The following is an 18932-nucleotide window of genomic DNA, read 5'->3' on the forward strand; positions in this document are numbered from 1 at the left end:
TCTATCCAGCCTACAGGGTTGTCAGTCGAAAGCTCACCCTTCCACATTTCAGCACTAGTAACTATTTCAAACATCTATTTTTCTGACAAGTACTTTAACATTTTTTTTCCATTTCATTGCTCACCATTTTATCTTCCTTAATCTTTCTCTGCAAAATCCTCTATTGCCCATAATAAATACAGATGAACTTAACCATGCCTAACCAGATTGCAAGCCATAATCACGGGTTCTACAATTGCTAACATTTGTGGACAACCAGTAGTGTTTGTTCTTCTCCTTACTCAGCATCCCACCCTAACATGCTGCTTTACGTCATTCAGATATTTTCTTTGGAACATGTAAATTGTGAGAAGCTGCATTTATAAACCTAGCTTTGAGCCCTCAATACTACGAGGAATTTAAATGTTAAATAGTATGTTCATCACCTGCTTTGAATAAACAGTGAGAGGGATCACTTCTACTTTTTACAAAGTAAGAATGCTGGCCAGCATAATACTCAGGATTTGTATATGAGCAAATATGTGATATTGCTGTCCAGGAGAAGCACACAGAGGATTAAGGGGCTAACTACTATCTACTGAAATGTAAGCCTGCTGTGACTATAAAAGAGCAGGCTTCAGAAATCCCTCCTTACTTGTGCATATATCCTGTAGTTTATCTTCTGATTGAGCCTATTATTTGTGGACATGAATGCATTACTAAAAATTCCTTGAAATTTTTATTTATATATTTTATTTACATAAATATATTATAAAAATACTATTCCTAGTATTTTTATATGATCTTTGGCTTCTAACTAAAGAAGAGAAAGTAAACCAGATTAATACCTCATCCATAATGGCTGCAGGCTTGGTCTCAGTCATTTACATTAAAGGTTTTTACTAGAAGATGGAGAGAATTATATTCAATTATGGAATATAAGGAAAAGTTACGGTGTGGAAACTTAGCCATAAATTAATGGAATGATTATAAAAATGGAGTCCAGAAAAATTAAAAATACCGCCACAAGTGCAACAGCAATGTATACTACTCACAGAAATAAAATATTTCTCTTGAATACAGTAATTTTTAACTGAGGATGTATCTTGTCAAATGTTTTTAGTCATGCAGTGAGTGACACATTGTGTCACAAGGCTATCAAGTAGTAAGAGTGAGAACTATAGGATCAATACTTCTTAAGTCAAGCTAAATAACTTGCCTGGAATATGGATGTAGTGTAACACTATCACTTTAAATTTATCTCTGCCTTTATAGTTGGTCTCTAAGGCTCTCCTGTTATCAGTTCTGTTGCTCAGCCTTGGGAATCACCAAACCCAGAAAAGGAGTGGGAATGAAGTATTCTGTACAGATTTTGCCAGTTAATGATTAGAAGTAAATAAAAGCTTTTTTTTTACTGCAGTGTATCAAAAAAGCAGAAAATGATCCTTTGTTTGACATCAGTCATATCAACAACCTACTGATTTTCTTCTTTGCAAATCCTTCTAGGGGCCAACAAAGATACAAAAGGAATGAAACATACCTTTGGTTTACCATTAGGCTAGGATATCCTTCTGACCAGCTGAACCCTTTGAGAATGTACCTGTTTGGGTTGGCCCAATTGACAAATAATGCTGCAAATTAATTTTCAAAGTGAAACTAGTAATATTTCTATGGACTATAACATTTGCAGACCATGGAAGGTATACTTAAATACTTCTGCAAAACATCTGCTTTTAATCTCTGTGATGTCTCCAAAAAAATGATTACCAGAGCTAATCTTCAGTTGTTTTCCAGGGATAATCATGACTTAAGTGACTGAGGCTGGTTCTGCAACTATTACTCATGCAAAAGTTCCAGCTGACTTCAGTGACACAGCTCACAGATATAAGGATTAATTGCATCAATAACAGTTTCAGGATTAGGGCCAATACCCTTTATCCTCAATGGCGACAAAATGATTGTATAGTTCCAGCAGCATCAGCTGGAAATGCTTATTTTAAATCCATAATCCAACAATCCTTCAAATTCAGAATAAAAATAAAAGTGTTTACTAATGCTGTACACACGTTTTCAAGCGTGACTTTGAGAATAAAGTAATAAGTAAGAAATTCCAAAAGTATCTGGAATGATTTTGGCATTGATTTGACAGCACTTGAAATACAAGAGCTCTGGCAAGCATATCCCTACACAATAGAAATTTTCTCTTTGATTACTTGATTACTAAAGACCAAATAAATATATATCATCTCTGATGCTCATATATATATATGTGTATGTGTGTGTGTATAGCAGATACAACAGCCTCATAAGATTAAAAATAATTTACAGTGTACTATTTTATCATGGGAGAGGAGGGACTAACTTAGGGGGGTTTTATTTATTTCATTTTTACACATGTGAAAAATATTCCAAGACAATCCACTCTGCTGCCCTTGAGTTTGGAGCTAGCACCACCTCCCGCAAACGAGAGGGGTGACTCTCCTATATGCATTTAGATCAAGGTCTGCTGGAGTGTTTTACAGTCTTTACCTGCCTTGTCTCTCTAGTCAGCACTAAACCATGATTGCAGCAGAGCACCACAGGAATCACTGATTGCAGCATGAATCTAAAAGGTCTAACCCATCATTACAATAATTACATCTAAAGGCTAGATTCTTTATGCGATCCAGTCTTGTATTTCAGATTAGCTCTAGACTAGAATACTGAGGACATATGGAGGAGGAATCAGGTTACACAAATACCACTGAATTAGAATATCACTTAAGAGTCCTTCTCTCAGAAACTATATCCTTGCACATCTTAATGCATGCAGTGGCCCAAGATGTATATAAAGTTGAAAAAGAAAATAGAAAGTATTTTAATAACCGTTAGCTAAAATAGAAAAACAGCAAGGTGTGCTGAAGCTCTAAGATAATGTTCCAAGGCATATGCCCTTCATATCTTTATAAAACAATTTCTCTCACACACATGCACACACATTAAATATTTTCTGCCTTTTCCTTACAATTCAGTTCTTGAGATTTCAAAAATAGTTCAATTTTCCATCTAATTTTGGCCTTCTGTTTGTTTACCATTTTAAAAGATGGAAAGAAGAATGTGAAGGAAATATTGCTGTCACTGGACATATATGGAATACAAATGCTTGTAAAAGACATAACATAAAATGCATTTCTAACTTGTATTTTAGTTACAATTTCAATCACAGAATGGTTAGGATTGGAAGGGACCTGTGGAGATCATCTAGCTCAACCCCCTGCCAAAGCAGGTTCCCCTAGAGCATGTTGCACAGGGTTGTGTCCAGGCAGGTTTTTAATATCTCCAGAGAAGGAGACTCCACAACCTCTCTGGGCAGCCTGTTCCAGTGCTCTGTCACCCTCAAAGTAAAGAAGTTTTTCCTCATATTCAGATGGAACTTCCCATGTTTCAGTTTGTGCCTGTTGCCCCTTGTCCTGTCACTGGGTACCACTAAGAAGAGTCTGGCCCCATGCTCTTGACACCCACCCCTAAGGTATCTGTAAGTACCGATAAGATCCCCCTCAGTCGTCTCCTCTCCAGGCTAAACAGACCCAGCTCCCCCAGTCTCTCCTCATAAGAGAGATGCTCCAGTCCTCTGATCATCTTTGTAGCCCTCCGCTAGACTCTCTCCAGTAGTTCCTTATCTTTCTTGAACTGGGTGGCCCAGAACTGGACACAGTACTCCAGGTGTGGCCTCACTAGGGCAGTGTAGAGGGGGAGGGTAACTTCCCTTGACCTGCTGGTCACACTCTTCCTAATGCACCCCAGGATACCATTGGCCTTCTTGGCCACAAGGGCACATTGTTGGCTCATGGTGAACTTCTTGTCCACCAGGACTCCCAGGTCTTTCTCTGCAGAGCTGCTTTCCAGCAGGTCAACCCCCAACCTGTACTGCTGCATGATATTTTAAATACAGTGTGATCACATTTAGAATGTATGCACTTCCAATGAATGGGCACTATTGTTTTCTGGATCAAAAGCAAATCTGTAAGCACAAAAGCTGGCCCATGCAATAGATTTGTCTAAACACCACAGAAAGTTGGCTAGTCGTTGGCCAACGTGACCAGCACAAGGTATTGGACACATGATCAGAGAAAAATGAAACTACACCCTACCTCCAGCCATGTTTGTTGCATTTTCTCCTGCACAACCTATAACCTGGGCAGCACAACTCTCTACAGTGAAATAGCTGCTAAGGGCGTAATCCTGGTTACTACACTAGCACATTCCGCTGTTCAGATACCATAAACACAGTTTTCTGCTATATATTTTCTGGCCCTCATTAACTGGCTTTGTTTGACATTGGCAGCTTTTACACAGTCAGAAACAGGAAAATCCACAGGTTTCTCCAGGTTGCCCACACATCAGTGCAGTATTACATTGCTCACATCTCAGGATACACTGTTGACTTCTGCCTCTTGGTAGATAATTCAGTTTGCTACAGTGCACCACAAGCTCTTGGGACAGAAAAAAGCCAGAGGTTGGCATTTTGCTTCTTGTTAATCACTTGATTTATTGTATTGCCAATGGGCTTTTGATCTGAACTGAGTGTGCCTACAGAGCGTGGCACATCCTGCTGACAAAAGTGTGAGTTAGAGCTCTAATATTTGTATACAGTCTCAGTGGGAAAGAAATGTGCATGGAAAGCACAGTGGGGTGAAGCTGGAAGTGAGGACAAAGTAAGGGAACTGGTCCAATAAAAAGGACAGATAAGGAAAAATGAATTGAAAAACATAATTTAAAAATTTGAATTGCTGACACAGCAAATTGTATCTTGATATTTACTGTACGGAACTGAAGAAAAGAGAGTGATCTGAATTTCTCTGAAGTCCAGTTCTGCCAAGAAGGGGAGGTGCCAGTGCACCAATGCCAATTTCCCTATTGCAAAATTTGCTGACAATAACAAAAGTTTTGGTGTAGAAGGTCACAGACAGTGCCATATGCCAAGGAGTCAAGAATGAACATAGAACAGGAGCCAAGCTTCAGTTTTAATAAAAGTTTTGCCTGGCTCCAATTTTAACATAATACCAAAAAAATACAGATCAACATGTATTAAACACATCAAAATAAGATAAGTCTTTTGGGCTTGGGACAAGAAGGCTTTGTACCGTATTCATTTACCACTCACTGCAGAAAAAGTAGAGCTTCTGTTTGTGCAATAACTTCTTATTTCCACCAACTTGATAATGCTGGCAGGGCAAGGCATATTCCACACTGTTTTATCAGTCCCTTTCACCCTCATACATGCTTTTCAGACAGGAACATAAAGTAGATGTATTTTTTTTGCAGCATCTCATAATTAAATCACAGGTTTATGCTTATTTTGTGATGCTAAGTGCTACACTGAAATGGTAGCTACTCACCAAAGAGCAAGACTTCAGACAAGTATACTGTTTAAGTTCCAAATTTTGTATTACATTTTACTCCTGCTGCTGCAGGCAGCTGAAAAGAAGTAGCAATCCCAGGATTTATCCTGAGTTAGTTAGACGTACGGGGAGCCCATGCTGTCACAGTCCACTGCTTCTGATGCTTCAGTTATCTGGGTTAGCTAACTTCATAAATATACTCCACATCTACAAACCAGAAGATGAAATTCAGTGCAGTTATGCCAAGAAGAGCTACATTCATAGCTTTGGATGCCAGCCTCACTGAGAAGCACTTGGATTCCATAACTTCTCAGACTTACTTAATGAAAATAAGTTACACCTGTGTAGAGACTAAGGAAAGCTGAGCCGGAAAAAGTGCAATTCAAGTCTAGTCACTTTGAGCAAATCCAACTCATACAGGTTTCAGCCAGCACTCAGCAGGTGGATGACAAGTCCAGCCATGACAAAGTTATTAACTTGTCTTTCTCTACAGCAGTTTCCCCTAGATTTATACGCCCCTGTGAAAATAAATTATCAGTTTTGCACTGGGTCTAGGGATTGATGCGTGTTGTGTCCATTACAACCATTTTAAGTGAGGAAGCAGTGGAAAAGCACTTTCTTATTTACTAATGATAGCAGTGATTTACTTGGTAGGAAAGTAGAGGTAGAGAAATACAGAGGTAGTAGGTTTCACTTAATAGTATTTAACATAAAAGCCAAATATCATAACATTAATTTGTAAAATGGCAACAGCTACTTGAAAAACGTCCACAATAAGAAATTCAAAGTTTCATTCCAGTTAATCAATTAATCAAAAATATTACCCGCATACAGGCAAAATAAAGCCCATGTTTTGCATTGGCATATCTAGCAGAAATTTAAAAGAATGGGCAAGAGTTTTTTCATCGCTGATTTCTTCCTTATTAAATAAAACTGCTGCCACTTTTCAATTTCTTATTTTCAAATTGTCCCAGATGTCTACCTTAGAAACTGGGGAGCAATTGATTATTTGCCACCTCCTGAAACTTGAAGACCATGACATATTGACAGCTATGGCATTGGAAGATTCATCAACACAAATTCCTTCGTTGGCAAGAGTCAGAAGCTATTGCTAGAAAGCTAATTTTGATTACTCAAATTATCTTTATGGCAAGCAAGCCAGCAGGCTCATGGCTATGCACACTCATTACAGCTTGCAGTTAATAAAAACGGCCAAGCAGTGGCAAGGTAAAGCACCTAGCTCTGCAAAATATATTGATTAGCTTTATCTAACTGGAAAGTGCAGTGGTAGCACTCATCTTTCCAAACCTGAAGCACCACTAGGCAACTTCTTTTTAATTTTATATAATTACGACACACTTAGACCATGGAAACATGGCAGCAGGAAGGTCCCAAGAGTGGCAGTGATTGCCCTTAATTGCCCAGAGTCCAGCAGGCTGCATGAGTACCCATCTATGCTGCAAGAATGCCAAACAAAAAAGAAATGTAAAAGTCATAAAAGATGCTGAACAAGTGACAGTTCTGTTGAAGTAAGAACTTGTCCCAGTCATTGTATGAAATTTTTCCATTCCAAACTCCTCCCAGCCTGGCTGTAAGTGTCAGAAACTGAAGCTCTCGACAGTCCTTTTTATACATATACTAAAGAAAGTGCTGTATGATGAAATGTGCTATAAAAATGTGAAATATCACTATGGCATACTCCACTTAATTAGAACAGAGAATGTTAGGAAGGAGGCTTTAGAGGGAACTTTCCCATGAGAGCAATTAAGATTAATTACAGAAAACTGTAAAAAGTGCTGTTAACTGGACAATATTAATATAGGTTTGATAAAGAAGCTTATATAATTTTTATCTAGAAATTGTCAGCATTAAATTTAACCCTAGCCTTTTAATGTACCTGTTATTGTACTAAGAATAAAGAATATATCTTCCAGGATACTCCATGGGCCTTAGTCAAGGCTGGCTGTCTTACCATTGTTTTGCTCATGAGCAACTAACTTTTGGAGATGGCCAGTCAAGTCTCCAAAGGCAGAAGTTTTGAAGATTAAAGAGGCTTCATTTTGCTGATATTGCCCTCATCACATCTTAGCTAAATTTTCCTTCAGTTATTTTGCATGCTTTTTGGAACAAACAGGCAAAGATAATGTGGAAAATAAGACACAACTGTACATTAAAAACCTCTGACGTAGTGTACAAGTAAGCTATGGTAAGAAAAACAAATTTGGTACCTTTCCAGCACCTAAATCAGTGAGATTTCAGGGGTGAAAAGTTCTGTTGAACAATATTTTCATGTGTGAGCACAGATGCAAGAAAATACATAGCAGTAAAACTTCACCCTTTAAATTTCTCAAATGGCCATTTTAATATTTTTGTTATTTCACATTTATAAGTTTTAAATTTTATTAATTTTGTGCCCCAAACCTTGCAGCAGCATTCTAAATTATTACTAAGGAAATTAGATAATAATGTTTAATATTAAATGCAGGGAAACATATTCCTTTTTTTCACCAGTTTGAGACTGATCATATTAGAGTGAGAAATCTAGAATCTGGAGTCAAAAGGTTAGAGCATTGTTGGTTTCACACTACCAAATGATAGTATGGAAGCCAACTTCGATATAGAGAACAGCCACTTAGCTCTGAGAGAAAATGAATCTACCGCATTTATCTTTGAAAGATCCAAAATGTACAGTTACATTATTTGATTTATAGACATTCTGTTATGCATATTTTGTTATTAAAGAAAATCCTGAAGTACTAACATTGTAAAATAGAAATAATTGCAAGAGGATTTAACTACAGCTAATTGTATCACTGTCCACATCTTGCAAAACTTAATCCTGTGAAAGGTTACTAATGGGAATATTCCTATTTCAATATAATTATATCTATTCATATGATTAGGCACTCCCTGCAGAATTGGAGCTGAAGTCTTGATCCCGCATGTTCTTGAAGACAATGATGCTCCGCATGAATGCAGCAGGCTATCTGTAGGCTGCCAAGAAACTGCAGGACTAGAATCTAAATCTGGATAATTAATCCATCATTCTTTGTACATGAGATTTTGAGTTTAGTTAGTTACTACATACTGAAAAAACCCCACAGTTCAGTATTTACATTGTGTTAATGTAGTAAGAATGACTTGTAAATGAAGAAAGAAATGATTGAAACAATAATCTCAAGCCTACCCCTAAGTTTAAGTAAATAACAAATGAGATCAAAAAAATGTTTTGTGTACACTGAGAGAAATAAGTGAAGAAAAAATGTTCCTTGTAAACTTTGATGCAGTATTTGTTATTGCAATATATTTCACGTAGGAAAGAAAACTTTTAATAACAATCTATGTGCATATATATGCTATTGTCGTTTTAAGACTTGAATGGCAATGTTGATAATTAATTTTTGTCACCACATGAAAAAAGCAACTTCTAATCTCATTTCTCACCCAATATCCCTAGCGCAAAATATTCGACGGTATTCTTAAAAGCTGATACAGAATGAGGCTGAATGTATTCAGCTCATTTCAGGCTTAAATTTAAATGTTGAAAAAGTCTTCTTTCAAAGATAAAATTTCCCAATATCAATCTATTTTTTTCTATTTTTTTCTATTTTTAGCATTTTAAAAGTACACATCTCTTTCAAAGTTCTTATTATTGGACAGTGGAAACAGACTTACTCTGCTAGGGATGAAGGGAAAATGACGTGTAAGTACATCAGGTACAATTATAAGAACATTTCAACATATCTAGCATCTAAAACATCACTATTCCTCCATTGCTGAGCAAGCAGTTAAAGCCACACTGTATTTTAAGAATATAAGTCAGGAATAAAAAAGCTGCTTCACAAAATGGAAGTACTTTACGCAGGAAGTATAGAAAAGAAAATGTTCTTTTTTTTTCCCCAATAGTATTACTGTAATTGATTTAAAATAGCTGGAATGTTCTGTATTTTTGTGGTATTTTAGGTAAGATTGCAAAAAAAAAAAAAGTACTTATGAACATGGACTAGGGAGCTGCATGTGGCCCGAGAGAAATATGCCTTAATGTTCTGCTCATATGTAAGCATGAGAAATAGAGATTAGAAAATGTGAGTAGGTAAGTAATGATGAAAGTACTTCATACCTTTCTATGTAAGAAAATAAATCTTAAAATGGTGAAGACATCTCTAAGAACACAAGTAGAAAGAGTGCATAAAGAATATAAGTGTGCTCTTTTCTTTTTTGCTTTGCACCAGTTTCAATGTGAACAGGTACAGAGCATCACAGCAGAAAGTGCTGACATTTTATCCTGACTCTGCTCTTTTAGCGGATGAATACTCTGATTCTCAGTGAAGTGAGGCAAACTACGAAAGACAAGGTGCTGGTTAAGTACAAACAATTCCCTGACAACTATATCCCCTTCCTTCCCAATATATTATTTACATTTTCTATGAAACATTTACTGAATTGTATTGCAGAATACAGAAGGCAGAAAGGGATCTGTCCCTTTGAGTTGTACCCCTCCCTTAGAAGTACCCCTCCTAAGCAGGGAGTCTATTATACCAAAAAAAGTGCATTTCAATAATATTTTGAGTCATAACTTGCTAATTTCACTCATGAGTTAACACTTTAAACTAATGTAGTTTACAGAATTCAGAGACTGAGTAATAATTCAAACACTGTCAGACACACAACTTGTAGCTATTATCTTCCACTGTTTCTCACCTCTATTTTCAGTAGGACAAATTTTTATTCTTCTTTAGTGTTAACACTTTTCTCAGTAGACAGCCCCCTAAGGCATATCAGAAACCTAATCATACAGATCTTATGCAGATAAAACTCCAGCTCTGTATTTTGAGTACTCGTTCCCTGTCATCCACAGTGAAAGTCCTAATTGACTGTTAAAGCTATGAGTAAATTATGAACCAACCCAAACAATTTATCACTACAAGTTTGACCTAAACAGTTACAATTCTATTCATCACAACCAAAGGGTGCACACCCATGAATAGAATATACATTTTGTCATAATACACACTTTCAAAATAATATGCTGTAACAACCCCTCTAAGCCAGGTGAAACACACTGCAGTTGATTTTCATGAATGTGGAGCACTCAGAGCAACAACAGAATTTGAAAAGTTTCTGGATACTCACAGCCTCTGAAAAACAGGTTCCTGAGCCTAGAGATGCCACCCTACCCCCATCAAGGTAGATGAGACACTACGTTAAAACAGATGCTATCTCAGTCATATTAATACACGAAAGGAACATGACTCAGCTGTGATATTTTGTTTCCCATTACTCTGTGATTTGCAAGTTCTATTTCCACCATATTTTCCCCTGCAACTGCATCTTAAAAGGAATATATCTAACATTTGAGTTTATATCTGTTTCCTTACTCTGGAAGTTTCTTGACAGAGGATGGTATTGAAGAACATCCATTAATACTAGCTTTGCTATTTGTCTCCGTTTGCCCTTGTTAGTTTTAATTATTGAAACGACATGGGGTTTTCAAGGATGTGCACAATATAGGTAAATAAATAATGCTGCGTCTTAGAACTTATTTTCACTCTTGTCCTACAATCCTGTGTTGAAGCAGTTCAACATCCAAGGAGATTTTCTCACATTCAGTACAACCCAGCAAATAAGGAAGTGGGAAACTAAGAAAAATTTGGGACAGAAGCACAATAAAGATACAAGCAACTGATTCATTTCTTCTAAGGAGAAGACTTGTGTAGATCTTTCCAACACATATAGAAAAAGATGGTAAACATAGTTTTGGGGGACTACATTTAGCCCGTTCCTCATGAATAGGTCAGACACAAAGGGCTAGAATGAGCTCTGCTAACACGGCCTAAGAGCCATCCAAGACTGTTAAAGATTGCTTTATCAGACTTACTGCCAGACTGCCTTACAGCAGACTGCTAGGAATCATTTTGTACAAACGTATTAAATTCTAAGCAAAAAAAAAATATTTCTTAATATCTTTTTATATTTTCTTACTTTTGAAGCAACTTCTTTTTTAATTAAAAAAAGCTCCTACCATGGTCCCAATTACTTATTTATAAACATCTGTAGAGAAAATGTATATGCAAAAAGCAATACTTTAATTTGTAGACCTGCATGAGAAACAATATTCTGCCTCAGGTGAACTAGATAATTTTCTTTGTGGTGGAAATAAATAAATAATAATGTCTTAAAGCACTATAGAATTATTTTTATACTTTGACCTTTGCGGTATTTTTGTATAAGTTAGTAAATATTTACATCATTTTCAACCAAATCACTTATCTAACTATTACTGATATTACATCAACTACTTTCTAAACTTTAAATAAAATCTAGTTAGGGGAGACAAGAAAGTCAGCACTTTTGCAAACATTTGTTTTGATCAGTCAAAGTTTTCTAACAGAAAAAGGCTTCATCAGAGTTATATGTCAATTGTAATTTGCAGAACACTTGAACTACATAGTGCTGTCAATAGCAAGAATACAGCTTTGAGACTGAGAAACTAAATTCTAATATCTTATTTATCAGTGTAAATAATCAAAACCCAGCTTTAAGAGCCATCTTTTGTAATCCCCTTAGGGCAAAAACTCAGACAGGTCTTTCCTGAGTGAAGGATTTGGCCTACAGAATCCATTTCTGCTGATTATGTGTGCAAGGGAAAAATCACAGACTCCTATCAGACCTCAGGTGGAATTTATAGCACTGGTATTCAGGAAAATGTAATTTTCCTCCTGTAAATTGAGTAAGTTTCATTTGAAGTCATGGAGAAACAGTAACATGAAGCTAATTTCACAATCATTTTTCAGAAAGATACTCTCTCCATACTGTTATGAATTCATTGCAATCCCTCATAATTAACAATAATAATCTAATAATATAATAAGGCAGAAGACAAAGGCAAAACTATCTTTTATCATCAAACTAACTTCTCAGCCTTATTTCCAACATTGACAAAAATTGTTTTATAGCCTACCATTTCTGAGAGAGGTTTTTGTTAAAGATTTAAGTAGCTCCTATACACTGCTAATGAAATATGCAAGCAGAACCCTGTGAATTCCCAAACTGTGCAGTTACTTAAATTAACTCTTATAAAAATCCCCAAAACAGGTTTTTAACTGTTTTCAATAGGTGACTACTTTGGCTATTGTGAGTTATCAGATGCATGAGAAAGATTTGCCAGAAAGAAATTTGAAAGATGATTTCTTCTCCCATCAAAACATAAAATAAATCTAAAAGTTCATGGCAAACTGCTCCCTGTAGTTATTCAGAAATTTTTTTACTGACTAGTTTCACCTCCACATACTTTGAGTTTTTGGTTCCTTCCCTAACTCGCCTGCAAAGTTCTTTGCTATTTCCCTTCTATTTTTTTTTTCCCCTTCCATTCTTCTTTTCTTTCCTCATCATGCGACTGTGATACCTCATGATGTCTTCTAGCATGTAGAAGGAACATCAGTAACTATAAATACAAATGTCTGACAGTATGGAAGATGTTCACATGCAGGAGTTTTTAATTTTTAAATCACTTAATATTTTCTTTAAGATAAGCTTAATTTGATTAGCTCTATGCATATTTCAACACGTATTATTTTTAAAACATTCTCAATAGCTGTTATTATTTTGGTGCCAGACAGCCTTCTATTATGCCTAAGTTCAAATTAAGTCACTAAAAATTCAATTGCTAAATGTTGTGGGCACCGTGAACTGCCCGACAGATATTATGAGCACCGTGAAGTACCTGGCAGACACCACAGAGCTGGTGGAAGGCTCAGCAAATATAATCACTGTGAAGCTCTCTGCAGATATTAAAAGCAGTGTCAAGTATTGGCAGTCATTACAAACCTTGTCAAGTGTTCTGTTCTATTATAAATAGCAGTGAGAACTAGATGGACATTATAAATTCTGTATCAGAGGTGTGGTAAGGAGTCCTATTAGGAATTAAAGTATGAAATTCTGAGAAACTGCTTTCATTTCTTCTGTAAAATTCGCAGGCTCTCGTTTATTGGTGACAGAGAAATACCAATTAAACGTCCTTAATCAATTATTCTGATCATTCCAGCATTTTCAGAAGAAGGACTTTACCTGCTGGGAAATGGATCTCTAACATAATAGACAGGACAGTGGTGTTCTTGCAAAATATATATGTATAATTTTGCACGAAATAAGAAACTTGTATTTTTTTCCATTCTCTTCCAATCTTAGCTGTATTTTCTGTGCCATATACCTAAACTTGTTGTGCCTGTAAGCAAGTCAGATTTATTACTCTATTTTTTTGGCATAATTTCTGTTTTTTAATATTTTCTCTGGATTCCACTTCAATTTGTAATGTTAAATGAGAGTACAGCTTACCACATATCAGCTGGTTTTCCTTCAGGTTACGAAATGACAGTCCTTGTAAAGCACTGGGGTAAGCACAAACTGTTTCCTCTGCTATTCGAACTGAAATGTTTCTGGCCCATTGCAAGACCCATTTTAGATTACAGTCACAAATGAGTGAATCGGTGTTGAAATGTCTAGGAAGGCAAAGAAAGATCTCAATTGGTACACATGCAATTTTCATAAACATACTTTCTTCTGTTAGATTCAGATTATCTAAAGCCTGAATTAAAAAACCTACTGAATTAAATTTGAGTATGCGCTACTGTAGGAAGTCATACTATAACATACTTTCACTTACTAAAAACTCTTTTAAGTAGAAACTTGACCATGGAAGCATCCAGTATAGTATTTTAAGTCTCAAAGAAGTACATGGTTTAGGGGTGGAGTTTGCAGTGCTAGGTTAACAGCTGGACTTGATCTCAAAGGTCCTTTGCAACCAAAACGATTCTACGATTCTAAGATTTAATATAAATAACTGGGAATTGTTATTATAATTGCAGGAAAAATATTTAACATGAGTGGTTTTGTGCAATTAGAGTTATTGTATGATGTAATGCATGAAAACATGGAAAGGTATAAGATCATAAAGAAAAAAAACAGGGATGCTAGTCAGGATGGCTATATTGGGCTCGTCAGGAACGGGGTAGTCAGCGCTATCCATTTCACTGGGACAGGCAGAAGATGGCAGCTCGTCAATAGTAAGACAGACTGATAAGAAAATACCGCATATTTCACATCTGCAATGCATTGCTAGAAACAATCCTGTTTGAACTCGTATTCAACACTGCTATGTTTGTTCTAATGTCTTTCTCAAATATTTCAGATTTTTGAACACAAGGAATACTTACAGTGCTTTCAGAGCTAGCAGCTCAGAAAAAAGTCCATTCATGAGACTTGAAAAAATATTCCCTGACAAATTCCTAGAAAAAAGCAATTTACAGTTATAAAAAAACTACAAGAAGAAAACAAAATTGTTATAGAGTATAATTTTCCCAATGCTAATTAAGAAATGCTGCTTCTTGACAACAGTAAAAACACATTTAGATTTGTACATTGCTTTTTTGTAAATGACAGCAATATTCCAATCAAATCATACACTTTTACTTTTTTTATTTTCACAAGTATACATACAATTCACTTGGTCTAATAAACTATAATATTTCCACATATTTAATAGAATAGAATTGTAGAAGAGAATATTCTAGAATTTAAGTGAAAATATTCATACAATGATTAGTTAATGAGACCTATGTTGTATTTTTATAATATATGTAGAATGCCACCTCAATGTAAAGAAATAAAAAGTGTCTTAATTTAGTAATGCTCAGAAGAAATCAAGCAATTCCTTAAAACAGTAAATAGTTTTCAAAGTAACTACACAAATAGTTTTATTACAAAGGACTTTAAACAAACTGATTTTTCCCATCCTTAAATTAAGGACATTTCCATTTTAACTACTGTTGTAGTATTTCTTGTCTTGATGGCTGAATGGATAAGGCTGAATGGATAAGGCTGAATACTTGCAAACAGATGCAATTCGATTTTGCCTAGTTTAACAGTATTGCTTTGCCACTGCCTTAATGGTATAAAAGGTAAATGCTTAACATCAAGTAATACTGTCTTTTTCTATACCAGTAAACCGAAAAAGTAGTGCAGTATCCAAGATTAACATTTCGTAGGTCCTACCAAATCCACCAAGATATCTGGCTGAACTGACCTACACTGTGTTAACCTAAAAATTCCTGACTCATGTTCCATTTACAGATTTTTCATTTCTTTTTATCGTGACAGAGAAGTATGTAACCCTTTTCTTCAGTGGTTTTGCCAAGTGCTGGAAAAATTGAGTTCCTGACAATTCAAAAGTCAGGAACACAGCACAAAGCCAGCTACCCAATTTTTCATATTCTTCTAGCAATGACCTGGTTTGAAGTTTCCATATTCCTACTAATCAGCAAACTAGGATCATGTTCACAGGGCTGTGTAAGTCATAAAGCAATACATTTCTACAGCCAAAAAACACATAATTACAGTATCTGGATCTTCAACAGTGGGAATAGCTGCTTCTCTAACAGAACTTTCAGAAATCTTAAATCACCCCAATAACACATGCATGTCTGACCTAGGTATCTGCAGCACCCTGCAAATGCCTGGTTCTGTCACTTCACATCATTTATGTTATACATTAAAATATCTCCAAATGCATACTGTTGTGAAATTCCACCATTTCAGATATCCTAAAAGCCCACTCTAGTTTGTTTTAAAAGAACATTTGTTCTAAAAACATCTATAACACCTAGTTTGCAAACATTTCAAATACAACAAATTAATGCACTCGAAAGCTGATAGCACTTACTATGCCATTAACTTACTCTATTACAGAAATGTGCTTTCTGTTATAGCAGAGGTAAAACACTTCAGTCTTATGTATAAGGTCCTACACTTATTTTTTTCATATACCAAATACTCTTGTGCTTTTACAGAAATTAATAAAACACTTTTGCCAAAAGCTTTAATAGAAATGACAAATGCCATAAAACAGTCAAAGGGAGTTATGTGTCTTGAAGGACCATTTTGAGGCAAAATTTAGGTAGAAGCAGAATATATGAATATGAAGAATGCTTCACTCTTGTGAGCAGTATTAAAAAGCAAAAGTTGAATGCAAGGGTGACAGACCGATCTTCTGTGCAAAAAGACTGGGGTAGGAGGGGTAAAAACTGACAACAGAAATACAGAGAGGGCAGGTTATAGTGCATGTTTTTTCTTGATGTTGCTAAAGTGGGGTCTGATTGATTCACTATGTTACTGGTTTTGTACTTTATTTCTGGCACCATACAGTAATTAGTTGCTTCAATGACAGTGAGAAAGTCACACGAGAATTTATGGTATAATATTATCATAAAGCTAACTGCTGATGATGATTCAGAGGCAGGATGAAGAATAAATCAGATATACTTTAATCAAACAACTGGAAGCAAAGAGGAAGTTCTGTTTCAAACTTCCAAAAGGAAGATCCAGCTGTAGCTGCTTGTTGAAACAGATTTAAGGCTGCAACATTTCAGAACCTGAAGAGCTAACTTATGGGGGTCTAAAGAAATGAAATCTGGTATATCAGTACAGTGGCACCATCCCAGAATTCCACAGCTCTTGATATTTAGATTAAATATAAACAGAATTAACGTGGATGGCAGCTCCACTACCTAGCAGAAATATATTTGCATACATAATTCTGGAAGAAAGCACTGAAACATGGCCACTGAGGAAGGAGATTTGGAAGATTTGTTGCATTTAATTATGTCGCTCCTAGTTAGAAGACGTGCACCTCATCACAGCATAAACACAGCCAAAGAGTAATATATAAGCCACAAAAGTTAAGCTAATATCTTAGAAGACATAATAAATCTTCTCTTATGCTGTCTGAAGCACTGTCAGCTGCATCTGTCAAGCGATGTGAAAGCATTTTGGAATCATTTTCCAGAGTACAAATCATCAAATCCAAGAAGGTGTAAAAATTCAATCAGTCTCAAGGAACATAATCACAACTCACTGGCTGCAGTTATTTCAGGAGCTGTGTGAAATTTTTTATTTCATTAGTAAATTGAAATTTAATTCCTATTCACTGAAATATACATCCTGACTGCAATTGGAGTAAAAGTCTTCTTCTCTACATTATCAAGACGCTTACAATTTTTTTGTGTTTTCTGTACGTGTGCATGTTTTCAAAACAATACTAGATGATACTACTAATAAATTTTTTTCTTAATTCAAGAAACCCGTATGTTGTCCTGTTCTAAAATAGACTGCACAAAACCACCAAGCCCTCTGAAAAGTGTTTGCATTATCCCTGAAAGCTCAGGCACTTCTCTTCCTTCATTTTAGTGAAGTATTTAAACATAGCTTTACCCTTTATCAGTTTAGATATATGCATCACATCATTTAGTTAAACATCCTATGTCGGTTTGGCTCTAGAGCTGATTTTTCAGCTCTAATTCCGTTTTTTCAAACTGAATTGGATTGAGTGAAACACACTGTGTTATTTTGTTTCACCTGGTATTTGTGCTTGTAAACAGTATAAGAAAACTTCACCTCTGTACTTCACAGAAGGTGCACAAAAAGATTTATGTCCTTTGCTCCTTCCAGTGGACTCATGGCTCTCCCTACTGGTTTTGATAACAGCCTGCAAAGATCCTTCTGTACTTCATCTCTGCTAACATAACACAGGAGAGCTCTAATTACCACAATCAACAACTGCATAGATCAACACATGTATACATCTTTATATTGCTCCTTCAGTAATCTAAACCACACTTGATGGCTGTAAAACCAGTTCCATTTTTAAAGAACTTGTCATCTTTCCTTGGTACAATTATATAGACTGATGTTACTCTATGCAAATGTTTCTCCATAACCTTTTCAGAGAACAGCTTTCTCATACCCCTGAAATGACAAGCAAACACAATTCAGAGGTATCAGTAGCAATGGAAAGGTGACTTACTGCATTTTAAACATGTTTAAAAAGTTTGATTCTGGGAAGTTTGTGTGCACTTCCACAGGGAAAAAAGCTAGAAAGTGTTAGAAAAGTACCAGGTGGCATTAGCTCGCAGTCAACGAACAACCACCAGTTCTTACAGCAGAGGCAATTTGAGATCCCAACTCAAATAATTACTATCAGCATTATGTCATTGCATGAGATTTCTAAGACTGAGGAATAAATGATACTATGAACAGCAGGGAACAGTTCCTCTTGATTGCAATCGTGGTTGTATTTCTTCACAAAATAATCACTGACCCAACAAGAGTAATGTTACTCTCAACTTTGGTTTGGTAAGAAGGACAGTCCCTACAAAAGAAAACATCGTAATTTTTGACACAGCAATCATGAACTGATTTACTTCAGAGGAAAGGGGAATTCAGATTTATCTATTACTATGCCTCTGATTTCCAAAGGACAGACTTTTGAAATTAAAAAAAAAAACAACAACTAGCAAAGAACTACTAAAGTACATGAACTGGAATGCAGGGTGGCCCTGTTCGTTAAGTCAATGGTAATTTAAAGCCCAAATAAGAAAAACAGAAGATAGACTAAATGGATTAATAACCAAATCTTAAATCTTGAAAAAAAGAATTCAAGTTTTAAAAAGATCAAAGATCTAGAGAGACTGTAATGAACAGGAAAAGGTTAGCAAAAAGACAGGAAGCATAGAGGGACAA

The 18932-nt window shown here is 35.8% G+C and overlaps 1 protein-coding gene across 1 annotated transcript in view; it reads right to left on the reverse strand.

Annotated features, from left to right (window-relative positions):
- The window catches only part of LOC137662585 (adhesion G protein-coupled receptor A3-like), a 284198-nt gene that overhangs the window by 153645 nt on the left and 111621 nt on the right, over window positions 1-18932 (reverse strand). Inside the window, exons 5-6 of the mRNA XM_068399128.1 lie at window positions 14573-14644; window positions 13695-13858 (exon numbers count right to left, since the gene is read on the reverse strand). Coding sequence (XP_068255229.1) covers window positions 13695-13858; window positions 14573-14644 — 236 coding nt within the window. The remainder of the gene's footprint in view (window positions 1-13694; window positions 13859-14572; window positions 14645-18932) is intronic.

Source organism: Nyctibius grandis, chromosome 4, assembly GCF_013368605.1.
Source record: "Nyctibius grandis isolate bNycGra1 chromosome 4, bNycGra1.pri, whole genome shotgun sequence".
NCBI lineage: Eukaryota > Metazoa > Chordata > Aves > Nyctibiiformes > Nyctibiidae > Nyctibius > Nyctibius grandis.